This window comes from Trichomycterus rosablanca, chromosome 6 (assembly GCF_030014385.1).
Source record: "Trichomycterus rosablanca isolate fTriRos1 chromosome 6, fTriRos1.hap1, whole genome shotgun sequence".
In the NCBI taxonomy this organism is placed as follows: domain Eukaryota; kingdom Metazoa; phylum Chordata; class Actinopteri; order Siluriformes; family Trichomycteridae; genus Trichomycterus; species Trichomycterus rosablanca.
This window is the reverse complement of record NC_085993.1, coordinates 43049606-43071400: the sequence shown is the minus strand read 5'-3', so window position 1 is coordinate 43071400 and position 21795 is coordinate 43049606. Positions and strand designations below refer to the sequence as shown.

Below are 21795 nucleotides of genomic sequence, written 5' to 3'. Positions count from 1 at the left end.
GTTTCTGATTGCATGAGGGTACTCGTTAAGTAGAATGCATTCTCCACCAGACGCTAGGAGCAAATACACCACAGAAGCTCTAAACAATCTCAGTAGCAACAACAGAGTGATTTGGTTTGTCCCACTGTGGTTGTTGTGCTCTGTAATTTTCTGTAGATTTGTCTTTTATGTGTTATGATACTGCTTTGATAAAATATAATAAGGTTGTGTTTTAAATATGGTGCTGGGTAAGGGGGGGGGGGTTATATGGCAACCCACCATGTCAGAGGGAAAGAAGTTTAAATTGGGTTTTTCCTAATTGCTGCTGCAAAATGTGAACTCTGCTCTCTGCAGAGTGGAGGATATGAGGATATGTAGTGGAGGATATGTCACATGTCTGAGGAAGCATGAGAAGAATTGTTATAGGGAACTGGTAATGACTAGAATAAAGTTGGTAGGGTAAGTAACACCCACGTACCCACCCTAAGAGCAAGGCTAACCAGCTCTAGGTGTGGTATGTTGTGTGGCATTATCGGGCTGGACTCAAACTAGAGAACAAGATGATGCAGTCAATGCTTTTTGGCTCCACCACTTTTTATGTTTATCATTAAAGTACACCTTTTGGGTTATTATGGTAATGCTCTACTGGTGATCACTGTGTAAAGTCAAAAATATGAAATAAAAAACTTTGATGAATGAGACCTCATAATTATGGTACACAGTGTTTTCCATTAATTGCACGCAGTTACATATTTCTGCAAAAGAGGTCTCCAGTGACCTAAAATCTTAATAGCTACAGACTGTAGCTTTAAAAAGTTATTTTAATGGGACAATCCAGAAGTACCACACAGTCAGCCTCACACATTTTTTCTTTAATTGGTGCACAGTTAGCTTTGGAAGCATAACCCCACATGGGGATGTGTAAGATCCAGATAACGATGCAACTCTTGGCCGAAACTTTTTAACCTATTTTTTAATCTATATATTTATTTTGGAGTTTATGTCATGCTAACATTCTGTGGAATATGGACTCCTTTAAGCAAATGCACTGAAGTAAAGTGTCAGTGATGGGCTTGTGCTGGGGTGGCAAAATGTTGAGCCCCTGGCCAAAAAGTTGCCCCCTCACACACATACACACACAAAGTGAGTAAGCAGTAAGTTCTGCTGGAAATTTAGGTTGTTTTACGATAAACTGAGCTACTTTAGCCACGTATTAGCATAGTGAACAGTGCTCCTGAGTAAAACACTCTCTAGTTTACATACAGTATATCACCACATCTAGTTATTCTCAACCACAGAAAGTGTGTGCGCGTGCACGTGCGTGAGAAAGGAAAAGAGAAACACGCACACATTTTATTTTACTACAAATACATATAGTACTATTTTGTGTTATTACTTTTTGCACTGCTATTGTTGTTTTTATATATTATTTACAATTAAAATATATGTCCATATTTGTCATGCTAATAAAGCTACATTTGAATCGAGAGAGAGAGAGAGAGCGCGAGCACCTGGGCGACGTCACTCCGCCCCAATTTGCGAGCTCGAGTTGCACTTCCTTTAATGGCTTTGAGACACAGAAGGAGAAACTAAGCGGAAAGGAGTGAAGAGAATCCCGTTTTTTTAAGAAAAGGGGTAAGTCGTGAATATGTCGGCTTTAAAGCTTTGTTCTGGAGGTTTTCTTATAACGTGACAGTTTTAAGAGTGCTCAAATCTTTTCTGACTTTTGAGTGCAGGCTGTAAAGTTCACTTTTCTAAGATTTGTTACTTCAGAGCTCAGCTGTAGTTTGTGTGTATGGTCTGCACGCCTGGTGAATGCAGTGTGTATAACGTGTGTATTTATACATGCATGCGTGCACGTTGTGTAACGTATTTATTCTTTTTTACTCAAATTATCGTTCTGGTCAAGGTTGCAGTGGGTTCGGTGCAAAGGTTTGTGTACATGTGTGTGCATGTCTGTGGGTGCAAGGCAGAAATAAGTCAGTCAGTCCGTCCATCGCAGGGCAACACCCACCCACCCACCCACCCACTCACTCACCCACCCACCCACCCACTCACTCACCCACCCACCCACCCACTCACTCACCCACCCACCCACTCACTCACCCACCCACCCACTCACCCACCCACCCACTCACTCACCCACCCACCCACCCACCCACTCACTCACCCACCCACCCACTCACTCACCCACCCACTCACTCACTCACCCACCCACTCACTCACAGTGAGTAGTTCTACAATTACTGACTGTAGTGCATCTGTTTCTCTACATGCTTTGTTAGCCCCATTTCATGCTGTTCTTCAATGGTCAGGACCACCACAGGACCACCACAGAGTAGGTATTATTTGGGTGGTGGATCATTCTCAGCACTGCAGTGACACTGACATGATGGTGGTGTGTTAGTGTGTGTTGTGCTGGTATGAGTGAATAAGACACAGCTAGATAGCAATGATCAACTCAAGCAGCAGCAATAGATGAGCGATCGTCTCTGACTTTACATCTACAAGGTGGACCAACTAGGTAGGAGTGTGTAATAGAGTGGACAGTGAGTAGACATGGTATTTAAAAACTCCAGCAGCATTGCTGTGTCTGACACACACTAACACACCACGACCATGTCAGTGTCACTGCAGTGCTGAGAATGATCCAACACCCAAATAATACCTGCTCTGTGGTGGTCCTGTGGGGGTCCTGACCATTGAAGAACAAAAAGCAGGTAAAAGCAGGCTAAAAAGGTATGTAGAGAAACAGATGGACTACAGTCAGTAATTGTAGAACTACAAGTGCTTCTATATGGTAAGTGGAGCTGATAAAATGGACAGTGAGTGTAGAAACAAGGAGGTGGTTTTAATGTTATCGCTGATCATTGTATGTATGTATGTACAGTGCCTTGCAAAAGTATTCAGCCCCCTTGAACTTTTCAACCTTTTGCCACATTTCAGGCTTCAAACATAACGATATGAAATTGTAATTTTTTGTGAAGAATCAACAACAAGTGGGACACAATCGTGAAGTGGAACGAAATTTATTGGATATTTTAAACTTTTTTTAGAAATAAAAAACTGAAAAGTGGGGCGTGCAATATTATTCAGCCCCCTTGCGTTAATACTTTGTAGCGCCACCTTTTGCTGTGATTACAGCTGCAAGTCGCTTGGGGTATGTCTCTATCAGTTTTGCACATCGAGAGACAGAAATTTTTGCCCATTCTTCCTTGCAAAACAGCTCGAGCTCAGTGAGGTTGGATGGAGAGCGTTTGTGAACAGCAGTTTTCAGCTCTTTCCACAGATTCTCGATGGGATTCAGGTCTGGACTTTGACTTGGCCATTCTAACACCTGGATACGTTTATTTGTGAACCATTCCATTGTAGATTTTGCTTTATGTTTTGGATCATTGTCTTGTTGGAAGATAAATCACCGTCCCAGTCTCAGGTCTTTTGCAGACTGCAACAGGTTTTCTTCCAGAATGGTCCTGTATTTGGCTCCATCCATCTTCCCATCAATTTTAACCATCTTCCCTGTCCCTGCTGAAGAAAAGCAGGCCCAAACCATGATGCTGCCACCACCATGTTTGACAGTGGGGATGGTGTGTTCAGGGTGATGAGCTGTGTTGCTTTTACGCCAAACATAACGTTTTGCATTGTGGCCAAAAAGTTCGATTTTGGTTTCATCTGACCAGAGCACCTTCTTCCACATGTTTGGTGTGTCTCCCAGGTGACTTTTTATAGATATCTTTGAGAAATGGCTTTCTTCTTGCCACTCTTCCATAAAGGCCAGATTTGTGCAGTGTACGACTGATTGTGTCCTATGGACAGAGTCTCCCACCTCAGCTGTAGATCTCTGCAGTTCATTCAGAGTGATCATGGGCCTCTTGGCTGCATCTCTGATCAGTCTTCTCCTTGTTTGAGCTGAAAGTTTAGAGGGACGGCCGGGTCTTGGTAGATTTGCAGTGGTCTGATACTCCTTCCATTTCAATATGATCGCTTGCACAGTGCTCCTTGAGATGTTTAAAGCTTGGGAAATCTTTTTGTATCCAAATTTGGCTTTAAACTTCTCCACAACAGTATCTCGGACCTGCCTGGTGTGTTCCTTGGTCTTCATGATGCTCTCTGCGCTTTAAACAGAACTCTGAGACTGTCACAGAGCAGGTGCATTTATACGGAGACTTGATTACACACAGGTGGATTCTATTTATCACCATCAGTCATTTAGGTCAACATTGGATCATTCAGAGATCCTCACTGAACTTCTGGAGTGAGTTTGCTGCACTGAAAGTAAAGGGGCTGAATAATATTGCACGCCCCACTTTTTAGTTTTTTATTTCTAAAAAAAGTTTAAAATATCCAATAAATTTCGTTCCACTTCACGATTGTGTCCCACTTGTTGTTGATTCTTCACAAAAAATTACAATTTCATATCGTTATGTTTGAAGCCTGAAATGTGGCAAAAGGTTGAAAAGTTCAAGGGGGCTGAATACTTTTGCAAGGCACTGTATGTATGTATGTAACCCCCCAAAACTGTCATTAACATATACAGTCTCAGTAAATAAGGTGCAATTTGAAGGCTTAGAATGCCTTCTTTTGAGCAATGTCAACAATTATAATCATATATAATTTAAGGTATTTTATTTTATTGTATTTTGTAACAGGGTGGCACGGTGGCTAAGTGGGTAGCACTGTCACCTCACAGCAAGAAGGTCCTGGGTTTGATCCCCAGGTGGGGCAGTCCGGGTCCTTTTTGTGTGGAGTTTGCATGTTCTCCCCTTGCCTGTGTGGGTTTCCTCCGGGAGCTCCGGTTTCCTCCCACAGTCCAAAGACATGCAAGTGAGGTGAATTGGAGATACAAAATTGTCCACGACTGTGTTTGACATTAAACTTGTGAAATGATGAATCTTGTGTAACGAGTAACTACCGTTTCTGTCTTGAATGTAACCGAAGTGTGTAAAACATGATGTTAAAATCCTAATAAATAAAATAATATATTTTGTAATATTACAAGGCTGTATTGGTATCAGTATTGACAATTTTTATATCAAACACATTGATATAATTTATAATGTCCAATTTGCTTCAAATAAATAAGCATTAAAACCCCCAAAAATTCCATATTTAATAATGCTTTGTTTTCATTGCAAAACAAAAGCGTGCAGTAAATCACAGCACCGAAATACAAAAGCTTACCCCAGGTTGTGTTCTTCAAAATGAAACCAAATTTCTATTCGTTTGTCGCTCTATTGGTCTTAGAATAGACCAATGCATCATCACACAAGTTTCGTTTGCACTTCAAAGTAATATGTGGACAACAGAGATGACAATCACGCATACGCCACTATAAAGACAGAAAGTGCATTCCGGTCACCTGTGTCGTTTTTTGTGAGGTGGACTGCACAGGGAATTCGGACATTTTAAGTAAGATTCATAGGAAGTGAAAGCATTCACCTTGAAAGGAACTTTAAACTGCATAGGGAGTAGTGACATAACTTGTCACTATTCTTTTGGAAGTTGACAGTAAAGTTTTATCATCAGTTATTGCATGCCTTGAGGTAATACCATGATTAGTGTGTAGAAAATACCAGAGCACTGCTTAGGGACCTTGTGAAATAGATTGCAGCTAGATATTATTGCAGCTGGCACAGTGGGCAGAACTTGTCATAAAGTTAGCTGTAACAAAGCCCACCCATTTAGAGGGACGATATGATTAGTCAATTTTACTGTCATTAAAAATTGGTCTCTCATTAAATGTGTGTGTGTGTGTGTGTTTGTGAATGCACACTGTATTTCTGTGCATATATAGAAATTCAGCATTAAATGTTGTATGGGACACATTGTAGCAAATATTCTACCAGGCCTTTTCTGATTAAAGACTTGGTTTCAGATGTAAAAAACAATATTCATATGGCAAACCTATCATAGCTTTTAATGTTTTTGGGAGTCCCGCATAAATAAAATATCTTTTTAACCTGAAATTAATACATTACAATTCACTGAAATTATAATACATTCAGACAAAGAAATGCTTACTAATAAGTTACTGTTGGGAGCAATTTGCCCCAAGGGTTTTCCCTCTTTGGGCTGTGTTCACAAATGCAATTTAACAGGTATTGTACTTCTGAAAGCAGTTCATTCACTTCTGAGTCATAGTTGCCCTGATACTACTTTCCTTGGAACAAGTTGTTCTCAGTTGCCCTTGAAATATACATTCTTAATTTAAGTAACTATAATGTAAATATAAGGTATTTTTTGTTAGTTTATAAAACATGCAAGTATCTAAAGAATGTAATATTAGGTTCTACTGTAAACAGTGTGTAATGAAAGCAGAATGTTATTATGCAACTCTAAATAGCTCAAAGTGGATGCATCGAGTGAATCGACCTACATTTGGAGTGGGTGTGTGAGGACTGAGTTTGATGTGGTGATCTATAGTGGGCAGAAAGCTAATCTACTTTAGACACATTATTTTTTTCTGCTTTATTCTAGAGATACCAGGAATAGTTTGTAATACATTGGTGCACGCTGAATGCCATATTGGTCCACATCTTGCTGTTACTCTAACAACACTACTTGCTGTAATATGCATGACTACATGGATTGTGGGTTCTAGTGGAGATTGACATCCTGTTACTGTGGTTGATTTCTTACCATATCACAGTATTGAGGTCACCTTAGTTACTTCCTGCCAACACACACTTTTACATGCACACACATCACTGCCAGTGACTTACATAGTAATTAGAAGTGGCATGTATTTCTATGTAAGCACACAATAAAAAAGATGTGAATGTTCAGTCACTGATTATAATTAAATCTACTTTTACTTAGAACTGTTTCATGTTGTGGAAAATGATCCTCAGCAGGTGCTGAATTTAGGACAGGCTTTGGAGGCATCAAGGGCAGCGTGCTGTGTACATGACATTGGCTGGACCCAAATGTCCTGTAACATATCGGCTTAGATAAAACACCGCTAGCTGACTGTTCTATTGAATAGGATACTGACTAACCTTACTGGCACTATCTAGCAAGTTATGCTGGCTTTTGAGTCACATTACATTAGGTAGAGAAATGTTACAGATAATGACTTCTAGTAATTAACCTACAAATGTGAATCATTTACATTGCATTAGCTATGATGTCACACTTTTGTATGTCCTATTATGCAAGCTTTAATGGAAATTTTGTGATTTTGACACATTTTAAGACTAGGCATGTTAATCTGAATAAACAGGCGGAACGGTTGCCTCACAGCAAGAAGGTCCTGAGTTCGATCACCAGGTGGGGCGGTCTGGGTCCTTTCTGTGTGGAGTTTGCATGTTCTCCCTGTGTCCGCGCGGGTTTCCTCCGGGTGCTCCGTTTTCCTCCCACAGTCCAAAGACATGCAAGTGAGGTGAATTGGAGATACAAAATTGTCCATGACTGTGTTCGATATAACCTTGTGAACTGATGAATCTTGTGCGGAACTACCGTTTCCTGTCATGAAAAGTGTGTAAAACATGACGTTAAAATTCTAATAAATAAATATCTGAATAAACAAAACATGAAATAAACTGAAGTACAGTGGTCCCTTGAAACTCAACGTCAAATGGTTCCGAAAGTGGTGTTGAGTTTAAAAGGCACTGAGTTTCAAGGTATTTTTTCTCATAAGGATGTATGGGAAACCTGTTAATGCGTTCCATTCTCCCCGGGATTTTAGGCTAATGTAAAATAATGGGGTTGTTTTTGACACCAATATAATGTAAAAACACTGAAATAAAAAGCAGATTCTTACAATTTCTCAGAACCCCAAGCTGTAACACAAGTTTAAAAGTGAAACAGTGAGGAAAATCCAGATAAACACAGATACATGTGGAGCTTTCAGAGTGAATCTGATGCTTATTCCACACAAATGCAGATTCGTCTCATATGCACACTTTGATGACGTTTTACCATACCGCTCAAGCCGAGCGCTGAACGACTATTCATTGTTAATATGAAATTAAATAAATACATTGAGTTTAAGGGAAACGTTGAGTTTAAGGGTACAAATTTCTCGATGAAGGGCGTTGAGTTTTTTGAGCTCTAAATTTTGAGTTTAGAGCACATTGAGTTACAAGATACCACTGTATGTTTACTTAATCTGGTATGTAAATATAAATGATGTTATTTGTAGAGGTGATACGTTTCCAAACACTTTGCCCCATTTATGTAATAAAAAAAACCCCAGAATTAATCATGTATTTTTTCTGATTGTCTTTTTTGCTTATTTGTCACATTAAATACTATACTAACAAGCTACTCTATATTCCCAAAGTATGTGGAACCCCCTGCTAATTTTTGAATTCAGGTGTTTGCACTGCACTGTGATGAGACACTGCTCCATACTTGTTATCCTTTGTCCTGGATTTTCTCCCCTTTACCTCCAAATTATGTTATTTCCAGTTTCTGATTGTGAATGCACTGCTGCTTGCACAATGAGCTGATCATCACTCGACCCCTTTGACATGTCCAATCTTTGGACGCTTACTACGTGCCAGTGTTGGGTTCCCACACAGAGCCATGTTGCATATAGAGAGACACACTGTGCTCCATGTGGCATCTTCCTCCCTCAAACACGACCAGTCAAATCTCAGTCGTGTTTGCGTGGATTCCTGGCAAGGTCGGTGGCTTTGCTGAGATTTGAATTCACGAGTTAGAACAATTGTCTCGGTGTGTGCTTGGGTGGCAGGGTGGTAAATTGTGCTACCTGACTACAGCTAAGATCCAGAGTTGGAATCCCCAGCAGTGCTATCTGCCGGTCCGGTGTCTACATACTGACATTATTGGCTATGTCTGGGGGTGGGTTCTCTTATGTTCAAAATAGTGGGTAACTGTACTACTAGAAATGCACCAATTACTCTACGTTTAGACAGGCACCTCTGGCAGCCTCTTGATTGTCACTCTAATTGAAAATAATGACATCCGTCTGTGACCACTGATGAAGGTCTAGAAGATGACCAACTCAAACAGCAGCAATAGATGAGTGATCGTCTCTGACTTTACATCTACAAGGTGGACCAACTAGGTAGGAGTGTCTAATAGAGTGGACAGTGACTGGACACGGTATTTAAAAACTCCAGCAGCGCTGCTGTGTCTGATCCACTCATACCAGCACAACACACACTAACACACCACCACCATGTCAGTGTCACTGCAGTGCTGAGAATGATCCACCACCTAAATAATACCTGTTCTGTGGTGGTGGTCTTGTGGGGTCCTGACCATTGAAGAACTGGGTGAAAGCAGGCTAAAAAAAACATGCAGAGAAACAGATGGACTACAGTCAGTAATTGTAGAACTACAAAGTGCTTCTGTATGGTAAGTGGAGCTGATAAAATGGACAGTGAGTGTAGAAACAAGGAGGTGGTTTTAATGTTATGGCTGATCAGTGTATAGGAGCTATGTTGCATGTGTGCACTTGTGCATTTATTTGTTAAACAGCCCCGAGGTCGCTAGAACTCACTAATCAATCTCATTGCGAGCAGCCAGCTTATGTTATTGACACACATCCACCCACTGCCTCTCACTGAATGTCACACCCGAAATACTGAGCTATGAAAGGCTGCAATGCTGGAGCTTGTCTGATCTTCTGGGTTGGAGTTTAATGTGTTTGGACATGTCATGCTGTCTGCTATAGGTCTATGCTGTGTGTGTAGGCATGGATGTTTGTGTGTCTTGTCATTTTCTCCAGTCCGGACTTAACTTTTAATCCATATTTTGAACTAAAGTATTTTTATTTTTTAATTATTTATTTGCATATTTTTTTATATAAATGTGCAAATTTCTTATATCAGATCCTGTAGGAATATGTTATATAGGACAAGCAGGATGTAAGATCATTCATCATGTTTCTCATGAATATCATCGGCTAGGGCTCATCTGTCAAGATTAAACATGTTATGTGGGTAGAGATACACTACATGGTCAAAAGAATTGGGACACACCTCTTAATCATTGAATTTGGCTGTTTTATTCAGTTCTACTATTACAAGGGGTGTATAACATCAAGCCACCAGCTATGCATTATAAACATTTGTTAAAGAATGGATCGTTCTATAAGAGCTCACTGAATTCAAGCATGTTACTGTAATATGTAAAATGCCACTGTTGCAACAAGTCAGCTCATAAAATTCCTTCCCCCTAGATATTTCATAATTAACTGTGAGTGGTGCTCTTGAAGTGTGGAAGCGTTTGGGAAACCACAGTAACTTAGCAACAAAGTGACTGACCATGTAAAATTCCAGAGCAGAGTCATTAAGTGCTGAGGCACAAAGTTCATTAAAGTCGCCAACAAAAACTATGCATCAGGAGCTTCATGTCATGGGTTTCCAATGACCAGCAGCTGTATGCAAGCCTTACAAGCTACTGGACTGGAGCAGTGTGTTTTGTGGAAAGTGTTCTGTGGAGTGACGAATCATGCTTCTCTATTTGGCAGTCTGATTGACGAGTCTGGGTTTGGCGAATGTGCTCAAAGCAAGGTCTGTAAAGGCATGGTTGGGTGAGTTTGGTGTGAAAGAACTTGGTGAGCCTGCACAGAGCCCTGACCTCAAACCCCAAAAAAAGCCAGGCCCTCTAATCCAACATCAGTGTCTGATCATACAAATGCTCTTCTGGATGACTAAGCAAAAATCCCCTCATACACACTTTAATGCTGCAAAGTCCTGAGTAATGAGCAGTTTCTGACAAACAAAACCAGCCCATCTGCCACCAAGAACAATGCAATGGTCAGAATTACTCATCACTTGTCTCACTGCTGTATGTGAACCATGTTAGTATATGACCATGTTAGTATATGGTATGTAGACAAATGACTATAAGAACAACTGAGCAAAAACATTGATTTGGTCTCATATTTCTGGGAAGGATTTTCACAAGGTTTGTGTGCCTATTCATTCAAAAGAGCTTTTGTGAGGTCAGGCACTGATTTTAGATGACAATACCTAGTTGTCATGGTGATGGTGAACACTGGCGCATTTGGCTGCCGCTACCGTTGCCGTATTTTATTTTATTTTATTGTATTTTATTTTATTTTTATCGTAATTTTCTTTCATTTTCATCTTTTCGCACACTCCTGTGGTCACTAGCCATTCGTGCATTTTTGGGTCGTGAGAGTTACGCTGGTGTGTTTGGATGCCGCTTCTCCCCCAGTGAAACTGTTTGAACGAAAACATTGCACGAAACATTTTACTGGATTTTATGCATTGGATTTGGGATCTTTTTTACTGTGCTTGTGTTGCTGATGCTTCTATGATGTGGAGCGGTGTATCCGGAGCAGCGAGAGTTAGCGGATAACTCCTTTCTCTGTCAATGTGGATTGTTTGGAATTGCTCCTTTGGCTGCTGGGATTGGATGGCTTGGAGTCTCTGCAACTCTTCTGGTCTAGACAACGTCTCCGGTCTCATCATGACGATGGAGTGCTCTTTCAGTGAACTCTATGCTCTGGGACATTCACGGTATAAACTGCTCCACCGCGACATTGGTATTTTGCAAAGGCCTAAATATTCCCACCGAGCCTCAGTTCGGACTTTTGTTTACCAACAGCATGCTAACAGCAACATTCCCTCACTCTGGTCACTGCAACGCCCGTGAGGTTGCCAAGGTGATGCTAGGCTCCTCCCACCAGAAGTACGGAAATCTTATCTGCAGCAGCGTTCAAAACCCTCAAAACATCTTTTCCAGCTGACTCAGAACTGTGCCACATGTTTGGTGTTTCCTATGTTTGTAAATATGTATTTTATTTATTTTTGCTTAGTAAATGTGTATTTTATTTATTTTGCTTAGCTTTTCTACCGTCGACGTCCAGCCTGAAGTCCTGCGATAAATTGCCTTGCTCCCATTGTTTCCCAGTGTAACTGGACCCTGACCAGGATAAAACATGTTAAAAGTAATATGCTTTAAACTGTCTTATTTCTTTTCACAGGTTGTGTAAGCAGCTACCATGGCTCCGTTCCTGCGTATCATGTTTAATGCTTATGATCTTGGTGCGCTGTCACCAGGGCCTGAAGCACCTTTCTGTGCAGTCAGGATTAAAGAGGCACTCAGCACAGGTGAGTGTGTGTAAGTGGGTGTTTGGACATTTTGGGTTATCATTTCAGAAATGTCCTGATGGCGCTCTCTTTACTTTCTCTCTCTTCATTTCTCTCTCTCTCTCTGTCCTGCTAGAACGAGGAAAGACTCTTATCCAGAGGAAGCCCACCATATATCCTGCTTGGCGGTCCACTTTCGATGCACACATTTTTGAGGGTCGTGTGCTACAAGTGCTGCTCATGCGTACTGCTGATGACCCATTAGCAGAGGTAACAGTGGGCATATCGGTACTAGCAGAAAGATGCAAGAAAGCAAATGGACGTGCAGAATTTTGGGTATGTATTTATATGTGTGTGTGTGTGTTGGTTGTTCATGTGTTTGGGTCTGTATTTGGAATTTAATAACAATTTATTTTATCTAGGTTGATCTACAACCGTCAGGAAAAGTGATGATGGGGGTTCAGTATTTCTTAGAGGATGTGGACACAGGTGAGATGTTTCACTCTCGCCTTTCTGTCTCTCTTACACTGAAACAAACACACGTTCTCATAACACTGTGTGCTGTGTTCAACCACATCATTCAGCAGAATTTTTAAAATGGAAAATATAAAGGCAGAACTGTAAATATATCACAAGAAAATTTAATCTTGAATAAAGTAAAATAAAGGTTAAAATGTTGGTCAAGAGGAAATGGTAAAAAGTGGACCTACAGTGCGGACAAAAGGTCTGCACAGGTCTGATTTTTAAATCCTTAATTAATTCATTAATCCTTAAGTAATTAGTTACTTAGTAACTATTTTATCAGTTATTATTAAAAGAGCAACATGAACAAGAGAGGAAGCCAAATGGTTTTATTGGAAAAAATGACATTCTGAATATGATGGTGTAAATTTTACTGCCACAACAAATATATGATTAAGGAAATCATATCTAAGCATTTAATGTCTTATCCCTGATGAAATGGAAAAGTAAAATGTACATGCTGATAACTGATGTATAGAAAAAATCGAAACAAACTATAAACTACGAACCTGCTTTTCAATTAAAGTTAAGAGAAATAGATCTAAAATAGCACGATGCTTACCCATGGAGGAAGGAGAAAAATATGTCACACTGCCACCTTGTGGCTGCCGTAAACTTACAGTAAGGTGTTCAGTCTGCGCCCATAGATCAACGTATGCACATATTCATAGAGACAAAGATGCAAAACGTTTAATCATATTATCTTATCATTAATGTATTATCATCAACTTAATAAGCTTTCATAACTTATTTTAAAGCACACTGGATATTTTTATATATTTTAAAGCAAATTATACTATAGTTTCACATAGTCAATTTTAGCTAGACAACGTAACCTTTATTTTAAGCCTAGTGTTGGTCGACTTGACATTTGAGTATGCTAATAGATGTTTATTAGAATTTTAACGTCATGTTTTACACTTTGGTTACATTCATGACAGAAACGGTAAACACTCATAACACAAGCTTCATCAGTTTACAAGGTTATATTGAACACAGTCTTGGACAATTTAGTGTCTCCAATTTACCTCACTTGCATGTCTTTGGACTGTGGGAGGAAACCGAAGCACCCGGAGTAAACCCACGAAGACACGGGGAGAACATGCAAACTCCACATAGAAAGGACCCAGACCACCCCACTTGGGCTAATAGGTGTGTTACACTAATAATGGTAAAAATGTGTTCACATAAATTGGGCTGGTTCAACTACCTCCTCTAAATTTAAGTCACAAATGTTACAACAGATTTTAGAACGCTTTTCTAAGCAGCGTCCAAAGATCATCTATACAAACGATTAATTTAGACTACAAAGCACATGGAGCAGTTGTCTTTTTTTTTTTCAAGGTTTGGAAGAAAACATAAATTGTTAACTTTTCCTAAGAGGAATTTTGTACAGATCAAAGGTTGCCTGCTCCAATTTAACACCTAAATGTTTAAATGAAGATCATTTCTAACATGGTTCAGATGAATAAAGAAAAACTTTGTTTTGACCAACAACAGTGTACCTACAGTGTCCAATTGAATATTGGATGCAACAGGGTGTTTCAACAGGAAAATGAATCATGAATCAAAACATGTGGTGCAATTGCAAATTGCATTTGGTTGTGAAATGGCTTTTCCAACTAAAGTGGTCAAAGATTTAACCAGAATTGTGTCTTCTAATGGCCCTTAGAAGCCAAATTTTAGTTTACTTTATGTATCTTTTTAATCTAACAGATTTTGCCATATTTGTTTAGAAAACCCTTAATAAACTTACTCAAAAAAAAAAGTTTTTTTCAGTCAGAATAAGAAAAAGCTGCAGAAATGATAGAAATCTGGTACATACATACAAGAAAAAACCTTAGCTGTAATTATTTTACTGAAAACCATATCTATGTATCATGGAGATAAGCTCATGTACCCATGAAAAGGGACAGAAGAAACCAAAACTCAGCAGTGACGATTATACTAACCTCAGCATTTAAACAAGTGGGTAGTTTTTTTTACCTCAGCTTCAAAAAGTGTAATTAATAAACGGTATATTTCTGAATTAAAAGCAATCATACTTAAACCTTCCAGTAAAAAAGTAAGTGTGCAGCGTGTGCCACGAATGAATCAGTTTTGAATACTGGGATAATATTTTAATGTTAAGTATGTGACTTTTTTGCCATAAAACTTCTTCAGTTTAACGTTTTATTGTTCTTATTCATTTTTCTATCTTTTTTTAAATTTGTAAAATTTTTTTTTTTTTTTACCTAGAATCTCATCAGTCTGTAGCAGCTGAGGAGGAAGCTCCAACTCTAAATCGGCGTCGTGGGGCCATTAAACAGGCCAAAATTCATTTCATTAAAAATCATGAGTTTATTGCGACCTTCTTTAGGCAGCCCACTTTTTGCTCTGTCTGCAGAGATTTTGTCTGGTGAGTTTTATATATTTTAAGTAGTTATATTAAGGTAATTATATAAACTCTAGTGCGTGTAATTGATATCGCTCTGTTTATGGTATTTACATATGAATAAAATACTATATAGATATAATAATGAATTAAAAATTAAGATTGTATAATTTTTTTTTTTTTTTTTTTTTTTTTCATTTTCAGGGGGCTTAACAAGCAGGGATACAAGTGTAGACGTGAGTATTGTTTACCCACTGTTTATGCACAGGGGTACTGTCATTCTGGTGCAGAATGTATTGACACATTGCATAGCTTTAACTGTAGGTATGTCAGTTTTCTAACCTAATGTGGCCTTCATTTTACAGAATGCAATGCAGCTATTCATAAAAAGTGCATAGACAAAATCATCGGCAAATGCACAGGCACAGCGGCTAACAGTCGCGACACTGTGGTAAGTGTAACAGCCTCGGCATGTGCAGTGTGGTCTTTTGTGTGTTGCCATGTTTTGAGTATGCATGTGTCTGTATTCAGTTTCAGAAGGAGCGATTTAAAATCGACATGCCACATCGCTTTAAGACCTATAACTACATGAGTCCGACCTTCTGTGACCACTGTGGGAGTCTACTGTGGGGTCTCGTTAAACAGGGGCTAAAGTGTGAGGGTAAGCAAGAAATAGAGGTATAAAGAGTACGTGCATATGTGATGTTATTCTGGGAGTGTTTTAATGTTGTTGTTTTTTTCAGACTGTGCCATGAACGTTCATCATAAGTGCCAGACTAAAGTGGCCAACCTTTGTGGAATCAACCAGAAGCTGCTGGCAGAGGCACTGACTCAAGTCAGTCAGGTGGGTCTTTACAACTTTGAGCCTGCAAATGAGCTGTACCACTAAAGTGGTTTCATGACAGATTCTAAACACTATATGGTGTATTTGTGTAACGCATGTGTGTTATTGCAGTGATGTGACATTAATGAATATAAATACGATAGTTTCACCTAAAACTAAAAAAGTCTATCTTACTTTACAGAAGTCTACAAAGCGGTCTGAACCAAATCCAAATGATACTGGGGTTTACCAAGAGTTTAACAAAAGCCCAGGAAATGATTCAAATGGTAAGTGTCGGTGTGTATATGTGTGTTTAATATATAATTTAGTATTGATTCTGATTAATATAGCATGCCAATGTTGCTTTCTAGATGGGTCCCCATATGGACATCTTTGGGAAGGTTCAAGTCCTCGTCCTCCGTCTCAGATCAGCCACCAGTCCCACATTACTGCAGAACAATTTACCTTCCATAAGGTTCTGGGCAAAGGAAGCTTTGGCAAGGTATTTTTCAACCTCTGTTGGGCTTCATTGTTCTTCAGCATTTTTCCACTGATAGGTCGTTTATGGTTTTATTAATATCTTTATCAGTAGTGTAATTACTGTTTTTATACTCTAATGAGAAACTAGTATGTAGCTTGGGGTGTAGTCTTTCTAATATTATTTAATGTTAAAAACTGTATTATAAGCAAGATGAACAACTCACAGGTAGACACAATGAATGTTTTATGCAGACCTCTTGATCTTTCTGTGCACTTTGTGTTGTGGATTTGATTTTAAATAAATATAATTTTCATTATTAGCTTTATCAATTTACACTTTTTTTTAGAAACTAATTCAAATAAAAGCATCTGCTCAATGCTGTAATTGTGAATATTAAAATCTGTAAATGTAAATATAAAATTTTTGGGTTTTATTAATAAACAGTTGAGGAGCAGGTCAGTTTGTAAAAATATCTATTGGTTCCCAATTTGACAGTTGAATGCAAAGTAGGAGACTACTTTCTCTACTTTAATTCTTTACTTCTGGTCTTTTACTTCTCCTACAGTTTACCACATCTTGTTTTGAGTATCTCTTTCCCTTTTAATTTTCTCTGCATATGTTAAATTTTATTTATCATCACTTACTCAGCAATCTCTTTCTCTCACAGGTGTTTTTAGCTGAGCTGAAGAACACTGGGGAATGGTTTGCAGTGAAAGCCCTAAAAAAAGACGTGGTGTTGATGGATGACGATGTAGAATGTACCATGGTGGAAAAGCGAGTGCTGGCACTGGCCTGGGATAATCCATTTCTAACACACCTGTACTGTACTTTTCAGAGCAAGGTAGCAATCCTACTAAATCATACTAGATTATCTCAGATGTTGTACAGACATTGCTGCATGTCCTTTGTATTTCACTGTCAATAGACTAAGCAATTAGTTCTTGTTGGATTAACAGTAATTTGTTCCTAAATGTTAGGAACACTTATTCTTTGTAATGGAGTATCTGAATGGAGGAGACCTGATGTTCCATATACAGGGAAAAGGACGCTTTGAGCTCTGCAGAGCCACGTAAGATAAATATGTATATCTACACCTAATGACAGTTTGTTGTAATTCTCTGTTCTTAATCTGCTGTTTTCTAGCCGGTAAGAAGTTTTCTTTTTCTTTCCTGTAGATTCTATGCTGCTGAAATTGTGTGTGGGTTACAGTTCCTCCATGGAAAAGGAATTATCTACAGGTTTGTTGTAAATAAAATGTAATCTATACTTGTATTTGTCTGCCTGTCTTTTGTCTCTGTTTGTTCAGAATGTTAATATTACATCCTTATTAATCTGTCTCTCTTTTTTAGAGATCTAAAGTTAGATAATGTGATGCTAGATAGAGACGGTCATGTAAAGATAGCTGATTTTGGCATGTGTAAGGAGAATGTTTTTAGAGACAATCTTGCCACGACCTTCTGTGGAACACCAGACTACATTGCCCCTGAGGTATGAAACTTTGATATTACCATTGACTTTAGTGTTCTTTCCTCTTTTACTTTCACTTTGGCTTAGTGTTCATGCTTTAATTCTTGTTTCAATTTTTTTGTTTGACAGTTTTTGTTTTTTTTACAAATGATTTGTCCAGTGAATTTGTCCAGTGAACTTTTAGCAGGACTTGACCTGATTAAGTGGTCAATTACCTGTCTCACACCTATAATAGTAACACCAGAGACTGCAGCACATAATGATGGTAACTTAAAGTTAGCAAAATGCTATTTTTGCACTCTAGTTTAAAGAAATGTGCATTTCAAACAAATAATATGCATTTAAGTGTTTTGTCACATTTAAAATGAAATGAAACGAAATATTTACAACGCATAATATTACAGATCTTTAGCTGAGCTAAAGAACACTGGGGAATGGTTTACAGTAAAAGCCCTAAAAAAATTAAACTAAATATTTATAATGTGTAATATTACAGATGTTGGGTGGCACAGAAGTAGCCCACCATCACTAAGATCCAGGTTTGAATCTCAGTGGTGTTCTTGGTGCACGTTGTGTCTCTGCATGTTGTCTGATTGGCAATGTCTATTATAATGAGATTGAAGATTGAAGAATAATGAAGCTAAAGCCCTGTGATAGATTGGTGCCCTGTCTGGGGTATCCCTGCCATGACCAGAATAAACTGGTTGATAAAAATTACATTAAATATTTAAAACATAAAAGTGTGTGATTGGTCATATTCCTACGCACATCTTTAAGACAATGCATACTTGTATGACTTTTGTAAAAAGGAATTTGCACACAGACTCTAAGTATTTTTAAAGCCATATTACCTGTAACATAATGTTTGAAGTGGGCAGTACAGTGACCCACAATAATTGTATTTTATGCAGTTTGAAAGTTTTCAGACATGGTTTGCAGGACTATAAAAAATACCTGTTGTATGTTTACAGATTCTACTAGGTCAGCAGTATTCATTCTCAGTAGACTGGTGGTCATTTGGTGTGCTGGTGTATGAGATGATGATTGGTCAATCACCATTCCATGGCGACGATGAGGATGAACTGTTTGAGTCAATCCGAATGGACACACTTCATTACCCCCGCTGGATCACAGTGGACTCCAGAGACATGATGGAGCGGGTACACATACACACAAACCCACTTTTTTAAACATGAAAGCCCATGGTCCCTTGTCCTCCTTTTATTTAATAACAACAGGCAGCTAGAAGAAGGTTGCATTTAACATTCTGGCTCTGATTCTAACCACACACATCTGTACTATATATTCAGTTAAAATAGTACACTACCCATGATATATTGCATCAGTACTCTTTTATTTAGTGTAGATAAATGTTTAAAAATACATTATAATCATTATAGTTTTATGTAACAAAAGAGGAAGCTAGCCACTATTAGCATTGACCTATCATTAGCATAGCCAGACTGGCTAGAAACTGATTGGAATTTCCATCATGAAATAATTAGTAATGTATTTAATAGTAGCAAAATGTACAGAATAATGTTTTAATAGGTAGAAAGCTAGAGTTGATAAGGTATCATTAATATCACTGTGTTAATTGATTCAATTCAAAACCCTTCTATACACCAATTAGGCATAACATTATGACCACCTGCTTGTTTCTACACTCACTGTCCATTTTATCAGCTCCACATGCACTTTGTAGTTCTACAATTACTGACTGTACTCCATCTGTTTCTCTGCATACTTTCACCCTGTTCCTCAATGGTGAGGACCACCATTATTTATTTATTTGGGTGGTGGATCATTCTCAGCACTGCAGTGACACTGACATGGTGGTGGTGTGTTAGTGTGTGTTGTGCTGGTATGAGTGGATCAGACACAGCAGCGCTGATGGAGTTTTTAAACACCTCACTGTCACTGCTGGACTGAGAATAGTCCACCAACCAAAAATATCCAACCAACAGCAGCCCATGGGCAGCGTCCTGTGACCACTGATGAAGACCAACTCAAACAGCAGCAATAGATGAGCGATCGTCTCTGACTTTACATCTACAAGGTGGACCAACTAGGTAGGCGTGTCTAATAGAGTGGACAGTGAGTGGACACGGTATTTTAAAAACTCCAGCAGCGCTGCTGTGTCTGATCCACTCATACCAGCACAACACACACTAACACACCACCACCATGTCAGTGTCACTGCAGTGCTGAGAATCATCCACCACCTAAATAATACCTACTCTGTAGTGGTACTGTGGGGGTCCTGACCATTGAGGAACAGGGTGAAAGCAGCCTTAAAAGGTATTTAAAGAAATAGATGAACTACATTTAGTAATTGTAGAACTATAAAGTGCTTCTATATCTCTAGTGGGGCTGATAAAATGAAACTAGGAGGTGGTTTTAATAATATGGCTGATCAGTGTATATCTGACCTAAAAACTCAAGATGTTTAAGCATATCAGTGTATTTCTTTAAGTTCGGTGGGACTTTACATATTGAATGAAGGGGGACTTTTTAAGACTTATTGCCCCTTTATCTTTTTTGTAAATATTTTTCACAGCTGTTTGAGCGTGACCCGTCACGTCGTTTGGGTGTTGTGGGTAATGTCCGAGCTCATCCATTCTTCAAGACAATTAACTGGACTGCTTTGGAGATGAGAGAAATCGACCCTCCATTTAAACCCAAAGTGGTATGATCATGCTTTGTCTGTTTTTAAAATCCATAATGATTTGTAGTGTCTAATTTCATAAATTTAATCTTGCCTGCTATAGTCATCAGCAAAAAAAAATGCATAAATGCTGGAGTAAAAAATGTTTAAATTTTTTCATGTGCCTGTCTTTTATTTTACTACTGCAGAAATCTCCAAATGACTGCAGTAACTTTGACCGAGAGTTTTTAAGTGAGAAGCCCCGTCTCTCACATTGTGAGAAAGGTTTGATTGACTCAATGGACCAGAGCGCCTTTGCTGGCTTCTCATTCATCAATCCAAAGATGGAGAATCTGCTGCAAAAGTGACAGAACCTTTTGCTTGATGGGCAAAGATCTAATACAGTTTTAAGATAAACAGTATTCTGCTAATATTTTCTCTTCATCAACCTTTCCACTAGTATTGCTTTGTCATATTTAGATCATTCTCTTAAGTGGTGGTGCTGGAGAAACATTCAGCTCTCAGCAAAGGTCATAAAAACAAGGTGACAGTTGAAACACTAACGCAATAGCATTGAGGTAGCTGGTGGAGAGACAACTTGTGATATACAGACAGATAAACGGAGCAGGGTAGGCTAGTTTAATGTTTTCCAATCATCATCATCATCAAAATTATGCAACACCCTTTTAAAGTTCATGTAGATATGACTTCGTTCTCTCTGTTAGTTTTAACAGTAGCTTATTCATTTAATTAACATAAATTATCATGTACATAAACACTGAATGTCTTTAAAGCTAGTAGTATATGAAATGCAGAGAGAATGTTTTTATAGGTTAGTTTAGAGTAATAAAAAATAATACATGAGAGGACAAAACCATAGACATTATTTATGAGCTGGTGTTTGCTCGCTAGGTTCTCTTGCAGTGTTTAGTGCTGTATTGTGAATTTGCAAGGGCACAGTCAGCTTGATGCCTTTATGCATGTGATGTATGCCATACTGTGTAACCACCTTTTATTTTGCTGTCTATATTTGTGTGTACTTAAAAATTTGGATATTAACAGATGTATAATAATTAAGCATGTTTGTACATCTGTTTTACCTTAAATCAGCAAAATATTAATTTCTTGTGAGTCTTATAATGTCTGTTGTAAAGTAAGATGTATATATTTGACATAGGTTATACTGGCTGTTTTCCTTATGTAGTGTGCATTTCATTAGTGCAGTTAAGCTGTTTTTATCATGTCATTAAACATGAGCACATGATCAAATATGGTCTTTATTTAATGTAGTTGAGTACATGATAATCAGTTTTTGTATTTTAAGTTGATCTGTGTGGTTTAAAAACTATGTATGCAAATCAAGTAAGGTTATATGATTGATTTGGTTTTATAACATTCTAAATAGTTGAGTGGTTTTGATTGTATGTCTAAATCAATATTTTGCATGTGGCACAACCAACAAAAAGG

At 38.4% G+C, this 21795-nt stretch overlaps 1 protein-coding gene across 1 annotated transcript; it reads left to right on the top strand.

The window, feature by feature from the left end:
• The first annotated feature begins 1561 nt into the window (after window positions 1-1561).
• On the top strand, window positions 1562-21532 carry prkcda (protein kinase C, delta a). Its single transcript, XM_062997007.1, has 18 exons — window positions 1562-1614; window positions 11909-12035; window positions 12151-12350; window positions 12437-12503; window positions 14775-14934; window positions 15115-15146; window positions 15276-15361; window positions 15442-15571; window positions 15654-15754; window positions 15936-16020; window positions 16105-16235; window positions 16882-17055; window positions 17192-17283; window positions 17390-17452; window positions 17564-17702; window positions 18653-18841; window positions 20242-20370; window positions 20538-21532. Exons 2-18 carry the CDS (start codon window positions 11927-11929, stop codon window positions 20694-20696), a joined length of 2046 nt encoding a protein of 681 aa, XP_062853077.1. The 5' UTR covers window positions 1562-1614; window positions 11909-11926; the 3' UTR covers window positions 20697-21532.
• Window positions 21533-21795: the final 263 nt, after the last annotated feature.